The sequence below is a fragment of the Rhipicephalus microplus genome, chromosome 3 (genome assembly GCF_043290135.1).
Source record: "Rhipicephalus microplus isolate Deutch F79 chromosome 3, USDA_Rmic, whole genome shotgun sequence".
Lineage (NCBI taxonomy): Eukaryota > Metazoa > Arthropoda > Arachnida > Ixodida > Ixodidae > Rhipicephalus > Rhipicephalus microplus.
Genome location: NC_134702.1, coordinates 8,052,875 through 8,076,658, shown reverse-complemented (window position 1 = coordinate 8,076,658; position 23,784 = coordinate 8,052,875). Strand labels below are relative to the sequence as shown.

General features: G+C 44.6%; 1 protein-coding gene across 2 annotated transcripts in view; it reads right to left on the bottom strand.

The window, feature by feature from the left end:
* Positions 1-4,936: 4,936 nt before the first annotated feature.
* LOC119183211 (transducin-like enhancer protein 4) overlaps positions 4,937-23,784 on the bottom strand; it is a 75,534-nt gene continuing 56,686 nt past the window's right edge. For both annotated transcript variants that reach the window (XM_037433604.2, XM_037433606.2), the window contains exons 14-20: positions 19,240-19,308; positions 18,828-18,929; positions 18,156-18,301; positions 13,175-13,286; positions 10,130-10,212; positions 8,649-8,829; positions 4,937-5,604 (exon numbers count right to left, since the gene is read on the bottom strand). In XM_037433604.2, coding sequence (XP_037289501.1) covers positions 5,497-5,604; positions 8,649-8,829; positions 10,130-10,212; positions 13,175-13,286; positions 18,156-18,301; positions 18,828-18,929; positions 19,240-19,308 — 801 coding nt within the window. In that variant the 3' untranslated portion in view covers positions 4,937-5,496. The remainder of the gene's footprint in view (positions 5,605-8,648; positions 8,830-10,129; positions 10,213-13,174; positions 13,287-18,155; positions 18,302-18,827; positions 18,930-19,239; positions 19,309-23,784) is intronic.

Here is a 23,784-nt window from a genome sequence, read left to right as displayed (position 1 = left end):
AGCAGCAGAGCGGTTGCTAGATCCGTGAACAGGGTTCGGGTGCAAGAAGGAAGTGCGGGGGGGGGGGGGGGGCAACGCGACGACACTCTGCATCTTTCTCCGCCTCCAAGCAACAACACCAAAGTCCCGGGGTCGCCCAGGCACCACAAGTCCCCCCCCCCCCCCCCCTCCAACCAACTACTCCCAACATCGGCGCCCAGCACTTGGCCAAGAGAGGGAGAGCTCCCCGAAGTAGCGGCGGCGCCTCGGGCGAACGAGGCAGAGTACATGCCACAGCGGCGGCGAAAAGGGCGGGCGCTCCTCTGGAGAACAGCGGTGAGTCGACGAGGGTTGGCAAGGGGGGGGGGGGGGGAGAGAAAGGAAGGCGAGTGGCGCGTCACGTTACGCCCGGCCGGTCCGCAAAGCAGTCATCGATTTCCCTTCCCGCCGGTTCTTGTTGACGTCTCCGCGGCTTCCTCCCCCCCCCCCCCCCCCCACTCCTGCCTGAATCTTCTCTCACTGGTCCCGTGCTATTTGCCCGTCTCCTTTGTCGCCTTTTAGTGCTGCCCCGCCGGAGTCTCCCCTACTCCCGCGCTTTTACCGCCGGGTGGATGAAGGGAGTAGATGGGATCGCACCCCGCTTCTACAAGCCGAGAAGAAAACGGGAAGGCGCGCGCGGCAGGAGAGGAGAGCGCCGAATAACGTAGTCGAGGCAGGGAGCCCGCTAGAAGCGAACGGCGAAAAGAAGAAAGGCGGATGAAAATGGGATAGGCCGGGCGCGGGAGGAACATAAATTGGGAATGAGGAAAGAAGGGAGAGAACCAATGCGATTAGAGACGGCGCCGCGATAGAAGCGAGTGGGGGGCGAAAGAAGCGGAATTTCTCTCCTCCGCAGGCAGCGGCAGCAGCTAGCGACGAAAATTAAGCGACGGAATTGGACGGGCGCTGCGCGCCCAGTGAGGAATACGCCAGCGGGATCCGGAGCTCAAAACGAGGCACCATAACGTTATCACGTTTTCCTGCAGCACACTCGCTCACGCCTCCACACTTTCAGTTTCAGCTTTTTGTTGATACTCGCAGTTCTATGCAGAAAAGCGCGAAACGAGATCCCTCCAGAACATAAGTGTGGGCTGCCGGAGGCGCCAGATTATTCAAGGGATAGGGAAAAAAGTGACTCGCCACGCACCGTGCCACTTATCTAAGGCCTTAACGTTGCCCTAGAGCGCAGTTCATTCCAATATTTGACGGGAGCACTTTTGCAGCAGTAAACGAAGACAATCGCAATGTAACGAAGCGAATAATTAAGAAAAAAATAAATCTGGAGTAATCAGTGCCACGTCCTTCATTAATCACTGATAAAAGATCAGAGACCTTATGTGCAAATCAAGCAACCTCGATAGAGCATTGCAAAACGTTACGGTATGAAATAGGAAGTGGTCCAAAGAAAATTTTTTGCACTTTATGATGTCCAATAGCCAAACTTATTTACTATCTGCGACTCCTCTGAGTGCATATTAGATAGAGACATACCCATAAAATATATAGCTTTTAAAAACTACACACCTGCATAAATCGCTATCAACCACTAATATAGTTGTTTGCACATGGAAAGAAGTTCAATTAGAAAAATAAGTTTATTTACACAAGTAGAATATGCCAGTTTTGGGATCGCATTACTTTGGAAGGAACAAGTATGCTAAACACAGAACAGCTTCCTTAATTGATTGCCACAACCACATTGCAGCACCAGCACCCTAGGTAGTATGACGTCATGTTTTCGGGCATTTTTGTGATGTAGTAGTGCTTGATGCATCCATCATTACGTGTGCAGTCCGCATAAGTTCTCATGCAACTGCATTTCAAAATTCCATTCAGTTCTTCAAGGTCTATAGTAACCTCAAAATTCTGCCACTTATGCTTCTGCACACCTATCTTTCGCGGTCCATATGAGGTGAATCCCTAAACACATGAAATACACATAAAATACACCAGGTGTGTTGGGGGGTACAACTCCTCCCTCGAAAATTTTAAAATTTTGCATAAACACGCATGATTGACCCCCCCATCCCCCAACATGAAAAAAAATTTTGGTTAAGCTACTGCAAGTCACACTACCAACTTATTTCAGCATTGTTCCTGTGTAAGCGTGTTTGCTTCAGTATTCATCTTGCTGTGCAGGCTAAAACGGGTCGCACCAACTTGACCCCAGCTAATTACTCCCGAATTCTTCGGACTTTCATTTCTGTCAAAAACTGGTGAGCTTTTATTATTTATTAAACATTTTTTAAGGCTACACAAAGCATTGCGCTATCGTTTGCCGCCACATCACGAGCGCCGTACGCAACCCCTTAGGTGCACACATTGTGTTAAGAAAACAGAGCGTTGTTTAACGCTACGCGCCATCTTTTGGAGCTCTCTATTGTTTCTCATGGGGCCACAGCAACGTCGTCAACGTAGACAGCTCCGATTGATTGCCAAACAAGTGTTAAGACGTCATCGATAAGCCTGGCTCTCATATTAGACAGCGTGTGAATTCTTGCAAGAGACGAATGTGCAACGCCCAGAGATCGCTAATAGCCCTTAGTACGCTTTCTCGCATTACAATAATGTATTGGAGCGAAAGGAACTAAGACCATTCGACTATGAGCAGAAAATTTTAAAACCGCAGTCTTTCATTTACTTCTCGAGCTAGGGTTGGGAGTGTTTCGGGAGATTTATGCCCGTGCCCGTAAAAAAAGAAATGAACCCTCAAAATTCTATAGCCTCCCATGCTAGAAAAATTGAATTGCTGCACAAACTTGAAGAAAAAACAAGAGAGACAGGAAAGAGTGCAGGAAAGAGTGCAGACAGGAAAGAGTCTGCACTCTTTCCTGTCTCTCTTGTTTTTTCTTCAAGTTTGTGCAGCAATTCAATTTTTCAAGTATGAACCAACTAGTCTGCAAAAAAGTATTGCTCCCATGCTAATTGGGAAAGTTTGCAGGTCTACATTTACCATGATTACACCAAAAGGCAAACGGGGGCATGACCGCACTGTATTCGGGATGGTAGAGCATCGCACGAGTTACTTGAAGGTCGCAGGCTTGGTCCCCGCCAGCCGCAAAATAACTTTTCGTCCGTTTTCTTTCTTCATGTTTACGTCACAATCACTATAAAAAACGTCTCCTGTACTTTTATTGGCATGCTACTTATCCTTACCCTAAAATACAAGAATTCAGTGTTCGTACATTTCAGCCGACGCACTCCTTTGAAGGGTCGCTCACTATAGTTGGATAAGCTTTAGAAGTCTGCAGCATTTCCTACTCAAGGGGTGTATGCCTGCATTAATGGGCACGCACTTCAATTAGAGTACACTGTACTTCAACCGACGTCTTGAGCTGGATGCCTGTGACTGGAGAACATTGCCGAGTGCGCGAACTATTTTCTCAGTCGCGAAGCCGACTGAAGAAATGGTCATACAGTGTGGTTATACACTGGAAGTTTTATGCACCATCAATGGCAGATTCTATGAAGTAGTTGTTTAAATCGGTTCATTATACGACAAGTTTAAGTGTGACATGCTACCACGACTCGTGGAGGCCAGCTTCGCTGCCAAAGCAGACCCGGTTAGCACCTGCAGGCAGCCATAGTTACCATATGCAAGGGTGTGTGTCATGTTCATGTGCTAGACCCCACCTCCTTTTTTTTTTCCCTATTTTGTTTTGTGGTGCACATACTGAATGCACACACTGTAGGTTCTATGTTGGGTTTAGAACTTAGTGGCATTCCTTGTCTTGCGCTTCATAGACACATTCCAATTATATAGGTCCACACTATCGAAACCACACAGGCACATAATATTGTCCAGCCAATCTACCCATCGTTCCTGTTTGTTTTCAACGCCCAATCTTCAAATAGGTCATTGAACATAAAATTACTCATTTGAAATTTCTGTGGAAACAAAAAGGGACGCTGGGTCCCTTGAAAAGCATGCCCCTATAGAAGTTATTTATTTACTAATTTTTGGTGGTCAATGTCCTAAAACAACACAAAAGTTATGAGGAATGCTGCAGTGGAAGACTGACGTAATAGTTACGTGTGGTTCTGTAATATAATATGCTTTCAAGTAAACATGCAATTCAGATTCCTTGCCCATGGCAATGGGACTAGGAAGGAAACCAAAAGCACTTGCACTCTGCAAGAGAACGGCATAGCCACCGTAAGGTGTGAAGGCCTTCTCCGCATTGGAGGCATCAGGGCTTCTGACTAGAGGTTTTTAACGAACAGTTTTATTGTACTAGGATGACAACACTGGCACCTGCCAGCATATCTTTGTACACAAAGATGGTGCAGCTGATAAGACCATCAGTCTGCAGAGCCATGGGAAGGTTTGACCACTGGATACGGCACTGCAGTGTATGGCATTAGCAGCTTACTTGCACAGAACATCATGTTTGAAAACAAAATGGAATGTTTCCTGAACTCAGGTGTGTCGAAGGGCAGCTTTTATGCATAGCTATTAGGCCAGAGGCATACGTCATTCTAGCAGAAACACTGTCCAGCAAAGCAGTGAGGAAGTGGCTTCAAGCGGCAATGTTCAGCACAGTGGCGTAACCAGGGGTGGCAAACCGGGCCTACACCCCGAACTCTCCCTCTGAAATTTTTTTCCACCACAGCATATAGAGCACAAAATGACCATTTGCCTGCCTGGCCCCTACTTCAGATCAACGAGGTGCGCTTCACGAAGAAAAAATTTCAGCCTGTGCCCCTGGCTCAGCATACCTCCATCACAGGCTTAGCTGCTTTTCACAATGGTGATAATGAAGACAAAGCGAGGGAGAACAAGCACAACAGGGAAATTCACCAGGTCCATGTTTACATGGAAAAAAAAAAGATTTGGAAGGCAACAAAACGCGGTTGTGCGCACACATATTCGTCAGCCATTTCACAGCGAGATAAAGCAACTGTATCTGTAAGTACATTTCATATCTGCAGGCAAAGTCACCGGAATAATTTAGCAATACAACCTCCAGCCTGCTGATCAGTCTGTTGACAGAACATTTGCCTTGATGGCAAAGCCTGTAAAAACTCCAAAAAATTTTCTAATGGCACTGAGTGTGTGCATTGCTCACAAGATAGGTGAATGTTCAAATGTCACACATGCACATGTACTCGCATGGCGAAGCATTACGTTGGCATAGTCTGGTGCACAATGTCCACAGGTTTCCTGGGTACCAAGGTGGCAAGACGTGGGCCAAAGCATGTTGCCACTCTTGCTAAGCAGGCAATTGCTGGTTACCTAGGCTTTCAAGCTACAAGGCAGGACCACAACAAGAAGCCAAACTGCGAGTCCTGTAAGGCAGTTTCATTCTTCTTGGATAGCCCACCAGTATCCTTTTGCAGGGGGCGTGGCTATACAGAAGTCATGTAAAAAAGTCATTCCCATGAATGCCTGCCACACACACACACTCACATACACACGACCACTTGCACAATGGCCACAGTCCCTGGGCTCGTGGTGAAGACAGACTTCCGACCAGTTCAGTAGATAACTTCATACACAGTAGCCTTCTTGTCTCCAGAGCCAGTGACGATGTACTTGTCATCAGAAGAAATGTCACAGCTCAGCACTGACGAGGACTCCTTGGACTGGAAGCCCATAAAATGAGATGACAGAGTCAAGACCAAGATGATGGGAAAAAGTAATACCGCAAAATTTAAAGGCATTATTTTTTCCTGACCTACTTTAGCATAACTAGAGATTGCTTGGTGGCAAACATTCCTTCGTTCATTTCTTACAAATACCCTCCCTTCAGACTGCAGTACCTCCCGATTACATTGCTAACAAGAATTGCTGAATTAAACTCTGACAATTCACGAACAAGGATGAATATGGGATAGCCTAAGCACAGGAGACATGAGTGGGGAAAGCAGGGAGCACGCCAATTTGATTAGAGATGGTGCCTCGACTGTCAAGACGCCAACTGACATCCACAACCGGAAGCGCGCTTTCTCTGCTCCAATGACCACGTCATAAAACTACTCATGAAGTAGCGCCAAACCACTTCTCCCTTTTCGATTACACTTTTTTTTTTTTTCACAGTTCAAAAATTGTATTTTGCACTCAATAACAGAGGCATTGTTTTTGTATTATTCTTTAAAGTAATGTTGACTCATGTTCATATTATGTGACATTTCACAGAATATCCCATTTCTTGCAATGTTCCAGTGCTGTGCATGCACAGTACAATTACATTGCATTTTTTTAGTATTTTCTATATGTAGTGTGTCCCCCCTATGCAGTATCCTCTAAAAGAGGGCCTTCGGCATATAATGAAATAAATAACTATACTCCTTAATGATATGTGCAGTTAAGACTTGATTGGGAAACATGGTTCATTTTTCTGGTGCATTCAGTCAAGCACGAAAAGTACCCAGGTTCAATACAGTAAAAGCTCGTTAATTCGGATTTCACGGGACCGGAAAAACTGTCCAAATGAACCGAATGCCGAATTAACGAATGAACAGGGAAAACAACATTTCAAGCTGCAGAAGCAACATCAAGCACATCAACCAACATCAAGCTGCAGAAGCATACCTTTATTTGTTGAAGTATTTTGTAATTGCGTTTTCGCACAGATTCCGGCTGACATCACAATTTTTCTTGACTGTTTCAAATGGCCAACAGCACGCAAGCTGTCGGGAGTGTTCAGGCAAGCGTCCTCTAATATTAACAGCGCCTCCGAGACTTCCCGTGAGGTGCGATGAGGTCGCGGCTGTATCTCCTCGCATGATTCTTCGTCGGAATCGTGGTTTTCATGGACGCCCGTGACATCATTAATAATCTCTTGATCGGTCAGGAGACCACTCGTGGCGACACCATGATCAATCGTGATGTAGTCCTGAAAGGTCACATCTGTGGGAAGGACAGCATCGAAAGTCGGGCAGTCATCGTCGGTGGACTCGGCTGACACCTCCTCGATGCCATCGTCAGCTACTGCTGCATGCTCGGGCCTCACAAAACCGCTGTGCCGAAAACAGTTGGCGATGACTTACGGCGGAGTGTTTTTCCACACGTGGGCGATGATGTGCACTGCGCCGAGTAAGTCCACTTGATACAACTTTCCAGCTTCTGAGCATAGGATCATTCGCTCTAGCAGGTGCTTGCGGTACTTCGACTTCACGTAGTGAATGATACCCTGGTCCATCGGCTGAAGAGCAGACGTAGTGTTGGGCGGCAAAAAACTACTTTGATGCTCTTCAGTTCGACTGTATAGTTATGGGCACTGCAGTTGTCAACAACCATAGTTATCTTGCGGTCCTTCGACGTGAAGTGCCGGTCCAACTGCTGCAGCCAGCCGCGAAAAATGTCCGATGTCATCCATGCCTTCCTGTTCGCTGTGTACTCGACAGGAAGGCTTTTGACGTTCTTAAAACAACGTGGCTTAAGCGCCTTCCCGACGTCAAGTAGTAGCAAGCGCTCCATGCCAGTCATATTGGCGGCAAGAAGCACAGTTATCCTTTGCTTGCACTTCTTGCCACCAATGCACGCGTCCCCTTTGAATGTCACGGTCTTGTCGGGCAGAGCTCTGAAAAATAGAGCAGTTTCGTCTGCATTGAACACGTCACGTGGTTCATATGCGGCAATGTGCTCCAGCAGCTTCACATTTCTCCACTCGGTGGTCACGCTTTCGTCAACACTGGCCTTTTCGCCGCACACACTCCTGAAGACAAGTTCGTGTCTCTTTCGAAACCTCGCAAACCACCCTTCTGACGCTTTGAATGATTCAATGTTCATCATTGCAGCATACTTCTCACCTTGCGCCATGACGAGAGGTCCGCTCAAAGACAGATGCGCGTTGCGACAGTCAGTAATCCACCGGAGCAAAGCTTCTTCGAGCTGGGGATGAGCTGCGGTTCGCAACCGCTTGCTAGAGGCATGAAACTTCTCACTTTCGAAGGCTTGTCGAATCTGTTGTTCATTTTTCACGTACGTTCCCAATGTGCTCCGCTTCACGTTGTACTTGGTCATAACCTGCTGTCGCGATTCGCCGTTCTTCAGTACTTCCCAAATTTCCACTTTAGTCGCCAAGTTCTTCGCGTCGTAGTTCTGCCGCTTTTTCGGCGTTGCCATCACTGTAGCGCACGATGGTGGTAGCATGCAAATACGGTCACAATGGAAGAAAAAGAGAACTCCGCAACAAGAGATGGTTCCGACACGACAACACAAGGGAAAATGGCGTCCGAGGCACTGAGTGGAGAAGAAAGAAGACGCTGACGTTCGGTGACGCTGCGATCGCCCCCACTAGTTGATGATAGTGGCGATGCCACTCAGGTTTCGATTTCACTCCAGTGGTGCCAGCGCTGCTTTATCACACTTTTGTGTAGCAGCAGCCGTCAGCATTTGTTCAAATTAAGCAGTGCGGAGCCGAATTCCGACGAAATAAGGAAGGTTTGGTCCCATAGATTAACATGCACTTTGGCCGGGACCAATAGAACCGTCCGAATATTCCGAATTTACGGGTGTCGAATTAACGAGCTTTTAATGTACTTTCCCTGTGACCTTTAAATGAGAGGTTCAGCTGAGCGTGATCGTGCCCTTCCTAGATCTGGATACCAACTTCATCGCTCTGACAGAATGAGTGCTTTTTTTTGGTCCTCGGCAATGCTCTCAAGTAATAAACAACAATTACCTGGAAAATGGATGCACCGTAGGGTGTCCTCCAGGCATTGAGCAGGTTATCCTTGCCCGTGGAGACAAACCACTTGCCACACGATGCAAACTTAAGCGACAGGACACAGCTTTCATGCAGGTGTAACTGGTACTTGTCTGGCTTGCTGCAGTGCAGAACTTCCACGTTGCTGCTCTCCATGCTGCATTCAGAGAAAATGGGAGTTGACACTAAGCATATTACACATTAGCGGAGAAACGTGACACTGCTGTCAGTTTTCAAACATGTATCTTTACCGTATAAAATTCACAAACTAAAAATAGCATGAAAATTTATGACGTTTCTCCTGTGTGGCTATCAGGGTTGTAAGTTCTAAAGGCCCAACCATGTAAGATCTTCTTTTATATAAACATTCCTTGCATTTAAGAGCAGTCCATGCTCCTTAATAGCAAGCCAACTTCGCTTGAATCTACATTCACATCCATTTTTTTTTCTCGAATAATGTACCCTTGCCGTGCAAAACAAGCAAATCAACGAGAAAGCATATAAAAGAATGAGACAGCAGTCATTTTTTATAGCCGTTTTTCTAGTGTGGCAACCGGCACTGTGAAGACTGGATCACAAACTAAATAAAGATGCATATTTCATGCATGACACCCCATAGTACAGTGGGACCTGCATGTATCATGCCAACATATAAAGAATTATTGTGGATATGAAACAGTTTTCAAATCCCCTCAAAATGTTTTTCGTAGACAATATATTTTTTCTATCAAACTACACCTTAACCATGATATAAAGAACTTGGATGTAATGAAATATAGGAATAATGAAGTAAATGAAGAATACTCTTGCAATATATATATAGTGTCAGGAATAAATCTCTTATTGAATTTTCACTTATAAAGAACTTATTCTCAGGCAAAATGCGATCTTGTTATAATGAGGATTGAGTGTACCTAGATATACAGAACCAAGTAAAACAAACTTTGGGCGAGCGAGTGTTGGTTCAAGATAATTGAGGAAGGCACAAAATACACAGCACACAAGAAGAAGAAAAGAAAGCACAGGATGACGCAAAATTTTATGCAATCACCTTTAGAGTTGATGTATACAGGTTTGACTGTTATATAATTATAGGTATTTTATTAGGAAGAAAGTTCCTGTGAACAATCTTACAGCAATAAAACATCTCTAACAATGTTCTGTTTCTATCGTCTAAAGTTTAATGTTATCGCAAATATGCAATCTTGGCACCTATAAGCTCCAAACGACATAACATAAAGCTGCAACGCTAAATTTCAACACCTACAGCAATGGCTATTCTAAGAGATTAGTCTCATTTTTGCAAATCCTTGGACTGCATGAATTAGAGTCTTTTCTGTAGTATGTTTATTACATAACCAGAAGTGGCCGCTGAACTCTGCCTTATGATTGGCTTGCAGAAGAAGGCAGAAGTGTGCTATCAAATGCAGTGTGGAACACAGTGGACTGGTGCTTACCCTACAGCTAGCCACTCTCCTGTTGGGCAATAGCCGAGGGAGAAGATCTGTGATGTGAAATCGTGCTGCTGCAGCTGCCGTCCCTGCATTCAGAAGATACAACAGTGTCACTGGTTAGCAAGGACACCCCAGTCTCCAGCTTTTAACAGATGCTGCAAGCAAGTGACATATGAATTGATTGTATTACAGCATGACTATAAAAGGGGTGGAATAACCTGGGAAAGCAGTCAGTTTGAGCACCAGCTGTTCCGCGTATTTCAATAGGGATCTTCAGAACAGTTGAACCCAGCATTAGCGAAATCAATAAAAAAAAAATGAGAATGTGCTTTGAAGAGAATTTGATTGTATAAAAGACACGATAGGCAGAAAATGTGCCGAAAAATGAAAGTTTATGTGAATGACATGTTAGCCTGCTTTTGGCAAGTTGCACGAGGCCATGCAGGGCCGCACTGATGATGGCACAAAATTTGTCTTATGTTTTCATCAGTAATGATGGCACTGGCATGCAATTAAGCAGACTCTTGTGTCATTTTTCAGAATAAGGTTATATATGCATAACCTGACAACGTGCACGTTGTTGTCTGCAATTAAAAGTATGACAGCTAAAACACTACTACAGCAAAAGCTCATTAATTACACTTGTTTATTAAGAAAATTGGATCTTCAGACATGTTCCTTGGTTCCGGCGAGTGTAGGCATTGTTTAATGGCATCAAACTCACTGATTCGAACATATTTCGCCGCAACTTGGTCAATTTGGATGCTTCTCGGAGCACATTGATCACAAACCACCACAAATGTGTAGCGTAAAAGCACGAAAACCACATTCCCAAGCCACTGAAACGATCGTGGGCATTCAAGAAGCCGTGGTCACCACCTACAACCACGTTGTTGGTACATAACTATGTACTGGCTCAGAGGACGTATCGAATTAAGCACAGGGGTTTTGAGCAGTGTTCACATTTTGAATGAAGTCGGCGACGAATATTGAGACTTTTACACAGTGCTTCTATGCAAATTAATTACCATATTTATTCGAATTTGGACGGATAGTTTTTTTTTTTTTTCAAATTTCTTTGCGTCATACTCCAGGATGGGCTTAGATTCAAAGATTTTGAAAAACGCGCCAATTTCCATTGAGAAAAGTGGTGCACAACTAGCGCCACCCAGACTGTATTGTAGCAATTAGCAGCCGCATTCAGATCTTGGTCACGAGTGTTGAGGTGAGCCTTTTTAATTTCGAGTCATGCTCTGAGTGGTATGTGTGTGGCGTAACCCAATGGCGCCAAAGAAACCGTGTCATTATATAGTGCCGCTTATAAAAGGAAAGTTGTCCTAGTCGCAAAATCGTCGTCCAACGTTTAAGCTGGGCGGGGCTTCAGAGTAGACGAAAAAAATTCGCGTCACTGGAGGGGCTATAGCGTGCGACGACATCCCAGGAACATTGATTGTGCACTCTTTTAAAAAGTGCGGAATATCCAATGCACTTGATGGCACCGACGACTGTGCACTGTTTGAAGACAGGGACAAAGAAGTCAACGACGAGGGAAGCAGCGACGACGACTCAGAATGAGCGCGGCAATGGCAAGCGCGGCATCTTCATAATGCAAATAATTAGAAGCAGCGCAAACAGTATAATGACAAGGACACACAGGACTAGCAGCGGTATGTTTATCGAGTTATTTTCATCATGAACCAACTGTTTTGTTTTATCTTTATGTTCAATAAATGTTATATCTTTGTGAACACTGTCTTCACTGTTTGTGGGCCGGCCTAGATTCGAGTAAATACAGTAGTGGTATTATGTATTAAGAAAGTAATTGTGTAGTATTGATGTAATAGACATATGTTAATTGTTTGATTCATAGTGTTGATAATTAGGCATTAATTCGAATAGGCTTTATTGGTATTGTGAAATTTGAATTAACAAGCGTTTACTGTATTATCTACCCATTTATTTTACATGCCAGCAGATAAAATGAAACTGCAACAAATCCAACAGAGATCTCCATAGAGCCTACGGTATCACTTTGCACATTGTATGCCTACTAGTTAGTGAATACCACAAGTGCTTAGTAAGTTTTATTTTGTGACATTTCGACGTGCCCTTCCACTCATGGTGTGTGGATAATGCCACAATGTGCTACAAGAGATTTTTCATCTTATCAGTAACGGAAAAGACTGATCAACAAAACATTTAGACAAGAATGAGGTTATGCCAGATAAACAAGAGAGCTTCACAAAGCCATGAGGACAGCAATTGATGAACATGCCAGTACGACTCATAACTGACAACCTGTGTGACTGCAGGCTTAATTAGAGACAATGCTTGCAGTTGGCGTTAAAGGTGTACTAAAATGATCTCGAAACACCATAAAAGGAACATTTTTTTCTTTTTCTTGGTACGAAGTTTTAATGCTCATCACATAACGGAATCAGCCAACATGCATAAAATATTTTCTTTGATTTTAATGTTTTCACCGCATAGCCCAAAAAATCCAGCCCCATCGCAATGGACATTATCCTGAAGAGTGAACACAGTCCGACCGAGTTTGCCAACTCTGTGTTGTGCATGCAGCCCACATTAGAGAAATCGCTGTCGAGGTTGCTGAAGATAATGCACGCATCACACTTGTACTTGCACGCATTTACTTGTACCGCAAGCAGATGACAGATATACCATTAGTACAGTGCAAGCTACTGTCTCCCTGCGATGTTACACTTGCATGACAGGTCTGACATGACAGGACACTGGCATGACAGGTCACTGTCTCTCTGTGACAGGTCACAGAGAAGCCACCACTTCGATATCAAAACTGAAAGTGTTCGTTTAAAGTAGCAGTGCTAAAAATATATGCGAAGCATTTCTGGGCGCCACAGCACTTTTTTTTAGGGTTCTTAAAGCTAGCCTTTTCATTTAGAGCAACAATTGCAAAAAATTTTAAATTCATGTCAGTACTCCTTAGTGGGCAGAGTCATCCTTTATGGGTGGTGAACAGTTTTTCTATACTACATGTGTACAAGATCTTAGGAACCTAATGCCTACTTCTCGAAGGTCCCAAGAGCGCACGGTGTTGTCAAGACCACCCGTCCAGAGCTTTGTGCCATCACTCGAGATGTCGATGCAGCTGGCCCCATCTGTGTGGCCCTGGAACTGCCTGCATGTGTAAGCAGAAAGATGGGTTGCTAGTTCAATTGACGACCTTCATGCACCGTGCAACATGAGCCACACTGTAATGATGAGGCTCAGTGAAAATCACGTGAATGTGATGAGTGCCGTGCATGAGCTAGGCATACAAAAAATTGTCTTGGTTGAATGTTGTCAACGGGGCCTCGCAACCCAAATTACGCATGTCACTTTTCTTGGTTGTTGTCTTGCTAGGGCATTGACACCTGTGGCACCAGTAATAACGGCCAGAGTAAAGTGCTTGATATTATAGTAATTTGTTTCCAAAGAATGTGTCCACACCGACTGCAGCACCATATATCAACAGTTAATGCTGCTGAAAATGAGGTATTGCTCAGGTAATGCTGTTCATTTTGATCGGTAAGAAATATATATACACTTAAACCTCAACAAACCTGAATATAAATTACCAGTTACAACAAAGTAGGTGAAGAAAAGTATTCTTGTAGACTGTCACAAACGACTCCAATTTTCGGATTATCCGCGGGCCCCATCTTCCAAGGAAGGGCGCTTTTGTGTTGGGGGACGACATCCGGCGACTATAACGACCCAGCGTGGCGCCAGCTCGTCTTCCCTGCACCGGTACCGGAAGGGGAACCGGCGATCTAAACAAGGAAAATTACTCCCAGATGAGACGGGAGCACGTGTACGTCCCTGAAGAGGTTTGGACTGCATCAGAAAAGGCAGTTGACGTACAGCCAGCAACAAGTGCGGTCGTCGGTGTCGCGAGTCTCGCGTAGGCGGCGAGCACGGAGTGACCCGTGCCACGTATTGAGACGGCTGCAATTCCGGGCACCCTCGTCGTCTACCAAGCCGGCGAGACCTTCAGCGGCACCCGTCAACTCCCCTACGGGCACCAAGAGCTGGCCTGGTCCGTATGGAACTTTTTATTGTGACTTTTTTTTAAACTGTTAAATTCTTTACCAGCCCTTTTTTTTAAAATCTGTGTAGTTGTGTGCGCTGCGTCGCACGATAGAAATTCAAAGGCGCGACCAATGATCATTCTGTAATTATTTCCTTGTAACCCTTTTACGATTTCCATCTTGTTGTTATTTTATTAATGTTCCGCATATTTGTCTTTAGCCTGTATCTTTTGTAGTGTTTTTAGCACATTTTGTTATGTAGCTGTTCTTTCCATCGCGCATCAGTGTTATTCCTCTCTGTTATTTTTGTTAACTCCTGCCTTTGCCATTGTTTCAATTAAATGCTTGTTTATGCATAATGAAACTCCGTGTGTGCTCTATGAGTGCGTCGGTCAGGCCCACACATCACCACACGTGCAACCCCACACGGGTCGACCAACCTGCTAATAAATTTGAAATGTGCCACTTCGAGGCCTTTCAGGCGTCGCAGGCCGAAGCGTAAAGTGGAAGCCTGCGAGTCTGCCGCACGTCGGTGTTGGATCGGCGGGGCCTCACCCGAAGTGCGTGACATAGACACAGTGTTAAGAATATACATTTACAATGAATTTTCGGATATAACAAACTATTTTCATGGCAGATCTGACTGTTATAGCAAGGTTTGAGTGTGTATTGCACATGATTGTAATGCACTCATTGTGCAGAATTTTGAAATTGTAATGTTAATACTTCTTTCAGCTGCGAAAGAGACACCACTTTGTGCGTCAGTATCTACAACTGCAGAGCTCAATGCCACTGTAGCACTGTCGAATGTCAATGCATCATACCTTAATTTATATATCAGGGCAAAACCGCTCATGGCGATACAGAGAATTTCTCTACACTTTCAACTTTTGGTGTTGAAGTTTTTACCTAACAGTGTTGTCCTCCTTGTGTGGCATCGATCTTGGTGGCGTACCTGAAACTTTTAGCAGTGTGTTTTTGCAGGTGGAGACATGCAGCACATCACTTCTTCGTGGGAGCTAGCACTGAAAGTTTGTCCAGTAAGAGCAGCTTATCGTTTCTGATGCATTTTTTCCTTTCATTTGTCAACAAAGAGTAGTCTTCTTAAACATTGCGACTATGAGTCTGTCAGAAAGTGCAGCCCTCGCATGCTGCACGAAGGCCACCATACGCTGAAGCGCTCCATTACAGAAACATTTAAGCAGTGTTTTGAATGTAAGCAGACTAAACCACACTGATTTCACTGGGTGAGTGAAATACAAAGGTGCACACCAATTCCTTTCACTCACTAAAATTTTTATTTTAGGAATACAAGAACTTCTGTTTGCAAAAGTATCACCAAAATTCTTTTGCATTTATATAACGACGGAATGTCAGACTATGTGTGTGAAATTTAGGTGCAGGGACAAGTTTGCCAAGTGACAGCTCAGTGTTGCTTGCTTTGGGATAGAACAAGGCTATTTGGCAGTTTTAACCTAATGCTCATTGTGGGCATCGTGGCTCGATGGCCTTGCTCCTCCTCCTTCCTGGTTCTTGCGAGGTGCAAGCCAGAAAGTCACTAGCAGCAACTACAGCATCTACATTTGCCCCAAAATAAAACACACAAACACCGCAAGGTGCCATCAGTGTTCTTGGCGCAAATGTGCAGTGCAGTTAGATACAGTCAGCAATTCTGGCAGTAATGGTTCAATTTTTCTAATGTGTCTCACTAGCATTTGACTGAAGCTGTTCAGCTGGCATTCTGTTCACACACAAGAAGCATGTAATGAAGCACATGATCAGCACACTCATCTGCTGGAGAAACATCGGTGCGAATTCGACAGTGTGAACTTTGCACCATTTTGCAGGCAAAGTACAATTTTCTGTAGTACTGGCACGAGTTGGCATGACTTTGTCAAGAGTTTCAATGCCAGATTCATGGAACGAGGCCATTTGTGGATTTGTACCTGGACAAGTACAGCTATCCCTCAAACAGGCTACATGGCTGCATATGCGTCAAGTAGGCTCACCAGCAGTCCCAGACAAGTAAAATGATCTAAGTGCTATGTTGGGACAGTCACAAAGAGGAGGCTTGGTGAAGCCTGCAACTTGATCTTATGGGTAGAGTACTAGCGTATTTATTTGCCTAATGAAACCACTCACGTAATGAGCCCACACCTTGGTCCTTTCAGAAAGAAAAAAAAAAAACTTTTTAAATGTATCTCTTCATTTTATTTCGGCATCATAGTGCCATTGACGATCGAAACAACGTTAAATCAAGCCAGTATACCACAAAATAAAAACGCAATAAAAGTCAAAACGTAGTTTCGCAACTATGCTAAGCAGTTTTAAGCAGCGTGAGCGCGGACGACGTCAATAAAATTTTCAAAGTCCGCCACTCGCAGCAGACCGGCATTTGTCCAATGCAGGAGAAACCTCTTTGCTGATAGCGCCAGGCAAGCACAGCGGCACAAAAACAAGGCGAAAAACAAAACGCGGGACTTCCGAAATGGCAGGTGCATGGCATAGAAACACGCCACATGGATGAATGGTGAACCCCATGAGTGCCCCCTTTATACCAAGCCGGTGACGTGTACCACCAGACTCACAAGAAAAAAAAATTTGAAAAGAAAACCTTTCTTTCATGTTGGCCTAATGCCTTATCTACTTCGAATAAATCAATCTTATTATAACAAAGAAAAATGTAAATTTATGTTGCATCTCCTTCTGTTCAAGCAGAATGACCTTGTTTTCCCACTATTTCTGTCCTTTATCTCTACTTTCCCGCCACTAGTACTCTCTAACAGTCTCTTACTTGCTTCTATCGCAGACGTGCTCAGCTGCACACAGAGCGCCCGTCATCTCGGAAGCCACGCCAAGCGCTTTCGCACCCACCGTGCCGACGCTACGTTTTTGTTGTCGGGTTTGTCGTGAGCTTGAGACACCTGCTGCACCGGGCGCATTCAGCAGATACGCTAGCTACATGGCTGGTTTCGAACAGCATGTGCTGGAGCATGGGAACTGAGTGGCTGGACGACATTACGGCGTCGATCCGTGCACTTTCATTACGGGAGGAAACAGCAAGTGCTTCGGACTACAAAAAGAGGATTTGTCGTGCATTTCATGAACCAAAACAAGCAAAGGCGTCACGTGAAATTTTCACTGTTATAACTCCAGTGACTTTTTTCTCCCACGTAATGAACCCTCCCACCAAATTGGCATCAACTTTTCTGAAAAAAAAAAAAAAAAAAAAAAAAGGTGGGTTTATTATGCAAGTAAGTACGGTAGATACGGCACTATCTGTCTTGGACAATGCACTATGTGCAATAACACAATCGTCATCTTCAGAACAGCGCAATACACACGTGGGCAGGAAAGAACACCGCAGCAGGGTTTTTCTATCTATGTGCCCAATGTCCCTCTTTGGCAATCTGCATTTTGCACTTTTCCTAAGAGAACTAGTCCAATCGTCTTTTCTACTCATTCTCTCTGCCACTTTATTTGTTCATTTTGCCCTCAAGAGCTGCAGCTCCCTTCCAGAAAATTTGCTGAACAAATAGTCAACAAACTACAAAAATGCACGTTGAACATGTCAACACAAGTGGTTCAAAGAGTTTCTAAAATGCTGTAAACAAAGTAAGAAACGTCTGAACTTCATGATCAGAGCAACTTGCACCTTCATACTGTGAAACCAGCAGTTTTATGGCACAGTCCTAAGGCTCAGAGTTTCTGCATGGCTGACAGGCAAAACCTTGATAAATGTTAAAACAAGCCTGGGTACTCTAGCTTGGCACAGCTTTTGAAAGCATACCAAGTTGAGTGTGTTGCAAATCGTCAGCATATAAGATTTTTTGTTATAGCAATGAACCGTGTGCATGAATTCGTGTGCATGAATTTGGTGTGAAACAAGTTTGACTGTACATTTTCCTAATCTAATGACCCCTCCAGCCTTCTTATGTACCTCAACACGATGGTCACAAGTGGAATAGAGAACGTACCTCACAAGGGTTTGATTGTGCAGGTCCCAGACAGCAATGTTTCCATCTGAGCAGCAGCTGAAGCAAACCTTCGAGTCAGGGCTGATGGCCAAGGCATAGCAAGCTGGAGCATTTGAGGTCAGCTCGGCCTTGATGCGTGGGGTTGGCTGGAACAGGATAGATTCAAACGTTTAGGTACCAATACCATTAAGACACAGTAGCAAAAGGGACATGAAGTGTAGAAAGGTATTTAGCAAATATATATACATACCTATCTTCATTCTTAGTAAGGAAAACAAGAATGTACATAAAGAATTTTTTGTACTTATTGTTACACAACGATGCCAAATATTTGTAAGATGGACTAACAAATAATTGCCAATGCCTCTAAAACGTATGCTTCTTGGCGGGTGCTCTTTTGAAAAACCCATATTTATAATAATATGAATATTAAGGAACTTCAGGAACACTGTTTTCAGAGTGCAGTATGGTTAAAATATGAAGATGAAATAGCGAAATAATAACAAACTGAAACAAAGAAAAACACCTGTGCTTTCAGCCATGTTGTTGGGACACTAACATTACTTTAACTGCCAAGCACGGCACTTTTTTACATATAGTCTGCATTATTCTGTTACTGCAAAAGGCTAGTCACAATGCCTGATGTAAAAAACAAATGTTCTAGTTGCTCACCGCTGCCAAATCCCAAATGGAAATAGTGCTGGCTTCGCCTCCAACTATGAGCGTCCGTCCATCGGGAAGAAGCTTGCAAGATCGGATGTAGTTGTCTCTTTGCTGCAACCCAAACACAGACATTACTAAGTACAGAAGCTCTCTCTGTGCCATTCAAAAGAGGTGGCAAAGTAGTAATGGATTTAAACCATCTGCTGATTAACCTGCTTTGTTTATCAGGTAGAATTATTGCATTATGACCTCAGCTGACAAATTACCAAGGTAAAAGCAAACTCACAAACCACATACACCATACCTGGCACCTACTTTGTTTACGTGTGCAAATTCTCAAAACGAGAAGGTTGTTTAGTCTACACATGCACCATTCCATTGCTACACCCTTGCATACGATACTAGTCACAAAGATGCTCACCAGGCAATCCAGCTGAGACACTGGGCTTTTGGAGCCTGGCTGGCTAATGTCCCAGACTTTGACGCAGCCCTGCAGAAAACACCATTACGGATACGTACGTGGCACTTAGCCAAGACTGCACAATTTCAGTTTCAAGCAAGCAAACAAAAGAAAGCTAAACTCTAAAGCACTTGAACATTCAGCAGTATACATCATACAATGTGTCCTGAATCGCTTTTACAGTTAATCAAGTGTTTATTGCCTCACAAATATATTGCCGCAAAAATTTCACAAATCGGTGAAGAACAGCAGAGTTACAAGATTTTAGTGCATGTTTTAACGACTTTCTCTTTTCACTCGTCATAATTAGTGCACTGGATGCTAAACAGGGCGAGATGGCACAGTGTAAAGGCATTATGTCACTGCGCATTGTGGCCTTCGGGCATGCATGTAATATGGCGAGCCTAGTATACACTGTATATCCCCTTCAGCAGCAGTGTGTACAATTGTACACATAAACTTCGGAGGCACATTATGTAATTCCCATTTCGTCAAATGGCTTGAAACGCAGTGTGCATATTTGCAGAGGTTTTCAGAACGCACAACTGGCAGTACTTTAACTTCGTTGTGCTGCACGTTGCTTAAAGGGGCCCTACGACACTATTTGAAGATGTATTTTTTATTGGTTCTTCTGGTGATGTGGAACGCGCCGATATCGTTGCTGTTATAATTTTCATTCACGGGCAAACTACCTTGATTTCAGACTATGGCAACACACATATGCTATTTTGTTATGGGAAGTGATGTCATGTCATGTGACGTGACGACAAGGACCGTTCGCTTTTTTATTGGCTTGGCGCGACAAGTAGCGTGCAATGTTCATATGTTGGTAGCTAGGCTATACGAGTGAATGCTACGAACAGCAAAAACATTTTTTACACTTTCTCAGAAAGAAATCATTTCTGTTTATAAGTGATGTATTTTCAGAACAATGAACACCCCACTTAGCCTGTGAATGAGGCTATGAGACGCCGGCAACTAAAGGTGGAAACGCATCCAAAAGCGAGCCGAAAATGCGACAGGCGGTAGATGCCGGCGTTGCCGTAGAATGGGTCTTACAAGCAAGCCGAGAAGGGACCCCGCCCAAAGCGTATGTGTATCTTTCATAGTTTGACCGTGTGAGCGTCTGCTACCCGACGCACGTGGTTTGTAGTAACCGTGCATATGATGCCGTCAGAGAGAGCGGTAATGAGGTATTGTGGGAAGGCCACCACAAGGTGACATTCCTGGTATGTCTTTATGAGACGTGCGCTGTGATTGGAAACTGTCTTTGACGTCAGCAGGCGAGTAAAATGCAAAAAAGAATGTTTCTCGTCATAGTCTGCTCAAGTTTCGAACTTTGAAGACTCATAACTTCACTTACTGTGCACTAATTTCCATAATTCTTGTTGCATTTGTCTCAATAACCATCGCTACGTGCGTTGTGGCGCTAAATAAGGTCGTCCCAAAAGTGTCGCAAGGCCCCTTTAACGTGATCAATTTACTGGAGACACTATGATATCCGTTGATTGTTCAATGGGCCGTGTTGCAAGACCAACATCTAGAGTATTTCTTTGCTCGAAACAAAAACAAACAAATACAAACGAAAAATCGCAGGATATCCATAGAGTGAATGATGATGATTGGGGCGAAGCATCCGCCCGTCCGTGTGTCTGGACAGAGGCACGCACACACGTACGGGCGGACGGAAGCATAGATGGATGAACGGATGGAAGCACGAAAAGACAGTGACACGTATGGACACATGGACAAAAGCACGGATGAACGGACACACGGACGGACAGAAGCACGGATGAAGGAACAGACGTAAGCACGGACGAATGGACGCTTCGCCCCACTCATCATCATTCACTCCGTGGATATGCTGGGAAAACCACTAACGTTATCTAGATATATTGTTCCCAAGGACATATACACACAATGCCACCTAGTGAGCATTTCATAAACTAGAAGTGGCTACATACATACGACGGAGAAGGAAACGACCCACACCCTAAGGTGCTTCGCCCCTAAAAACAAACTGTGCAAGCATTTTGGGCCTAATATTGGATTCTTTTTAGCAAGGACTGAAGCTGACTGATTGCAGAACTAGAAATTTTATTACATGTACACTAATTAAAATTGATTGCAGAAACTGATACAAATGAACTCATTCCTTAACTTTCTTTTTTGGAATGGAACACAGAGTGCCTATTGCAATTCGACTCATTCACAGACAGTACTGCAATATAATTCGTGCCTGAAGAACATATAACTGTTCAGTATACAGTGGAACCCCGCTGTTACGTTCCTCATTGCTGTGTTTTCTCGGCTGTTGTATTTTATCGGTCCCGGCATAGCTCTCGTAGAATCCTATGTACTGCAAACCCCGCTGTTATATCGCAATTGTGAGAACGTTCCTACATGATGCGTCGCAACCTAATCCGCTGAACCCACCCGGGCACCGCCACTTTCATTTGACACTTGACAGTCTTGGCATCCGTTAGTCAATAAAATTGGAGTGCATTGTAATTTGTGGGTGCCATAGACTTAGTATACGAAGTAAATGCATACGAAGTCAATCCTACAAAGTCAATAGAGCCAATGTCCCGAAAATACGAATAATGCATTGTGTAATTTCTTACGTTACGCATGGAGATTACTGTAATTACTCGAATCTAACGCACACCTTTTTTCCGGTTAAGCGAGTTCATAAATCGCATGCGCGTTAGAATCGAGTACGAACAAAAAAGTTACGGTCAATCTATTGCCATCGGCAAATCCAAAATGGCCGCCCCCTACGTGCGTTGGCATGGCGCGTCGGCCATTTCTGCCTATGTGTTTCCCATGTGCGGCACTTCGTACGTGTGCTGAGGAGTTTGTCATCTAGTAGTGCATTAGCATCGACGGCGTGGAAGGGCTGACTCCAAAAACTCGAGTGCACCACGATGCCGCTTTTAAAAGAAACGTCATCGCGTGTGCAGAAACGGACGGAAATCGGGCCGTATCGCGGTCGTTCGGAGTTCCCGAAACGTGCGTGCGGGACTGGCGGAAACAAAAGCAGAAGATTGTCAACAGCAAAGCTTCACGCAAAGACTTCAGTGGACCACAGCAGGGTCGGTTTCCGCAAATGAAAGAGCTGCTCGGCGAGTATGTGCTTGAGCAGCGAGCGGCACAGCAGCCCGTGACGACAGAACTGCTCCAAGTGCGGGCTATGCAATTAGTCTTAGAAAAAGGTCTAATGCAGAGCCAGTTTAAAGCGAGCAGGTGCTGGCTAACTAACTGTATGAAGAGGAAAGGCTTTTACCTCCGAAGAGGAACATGTATATGCGAAAAGTTTTATGGAGGAGTACGATGAAAAGCTTCAGTTTCAGAGGTTCGTCCTAAACTTGGGCGCAACAACGGCTACCTGCTTGGGCAAATCGGGAATGCTGATCAGACGCCTCTTTACTTCGACATGCCTGGCACCACAACTGTCGAGAAGAAGGGGGCGAAGCAAGTTCGCGTGCTGACATCGGTCCACGGTAAAACTACAGTGACGGCAATGCTCTGTTACACGTCAGATGGGCACAAGCTTCGCCCGTACCCCATATTTAAATGGAAGACGCTCCCGAAAGGAGTCGTTTTTTCAAGTGGTGTGATCGTGCGGGCCAACGAGAAAAATGGGTGCGCGTTGCAATCGATGTCTTACGTTTTTTTTTTTTTTTTTCGCGTTGGAATCGGGTGCGCGTTACAATCGAGGGCGCGGTAGAATCGAGTAAATACGGTACAGGGCGAAATTTAAGAATTAAACTTTAACCTTCGAAGGTGAACATTTGGCAGAAGTCTGGCCTGGTTAGAATAGGAATGAGGCAATTTGAAAACTCCAACCCAAAATCGTATTCAGAAACAAGATGTTTCGAAGCCGGACCGGCTTCTTTCTCAGGGGTGAGAAAGCCAGAGACATGATACGCTTATATACTCTTGCTCCCCTTGCATGAGAGGTTCGCCGTGACCGGTCGCAAGCCATGGCAGTAGAGGGAGGGCAATGTCTCAGTGGAGCGGTTGATGCCCCTGCTGAATATGCTAGGATTCAAAAGGAGTCGCCGACGGGTGTTCCTTTCCTATTCCAAAATCACTGCATCATCCAGGTGGATGTGGTGGTCAAACCGCTCGCAATGTTCCGCTACTGCACTCTATTGGCTGTTAAGTTGACTGAGGTCGTTTTTGTGTTGTAGCATCCTTTCATAGAAGTTCTTTGTTTTCCCAATATCATAAGCGCGGCAGTCTGTGCACTGGATCTGGTATAAGACGCCTTGAGATTTCTCTGCAGTCGTGTGATCTTTGGGGCAAGGGATGAAGCTGCCAATAGTGGTGGATGGCTTGTGTGCGACGTTGACCCCTGCCTTATTCAGTATACGGGCTATTGTTTCGCTGGCGCCGGCGACATAAGTGGTTGACACGCATTGTCGTTACTCTTGCGAAGGGCTCTGTGAACAAACCCTTTTGTCTAGCCGTTGGTGCTGCGGTCACTGATGATTCTTTCCC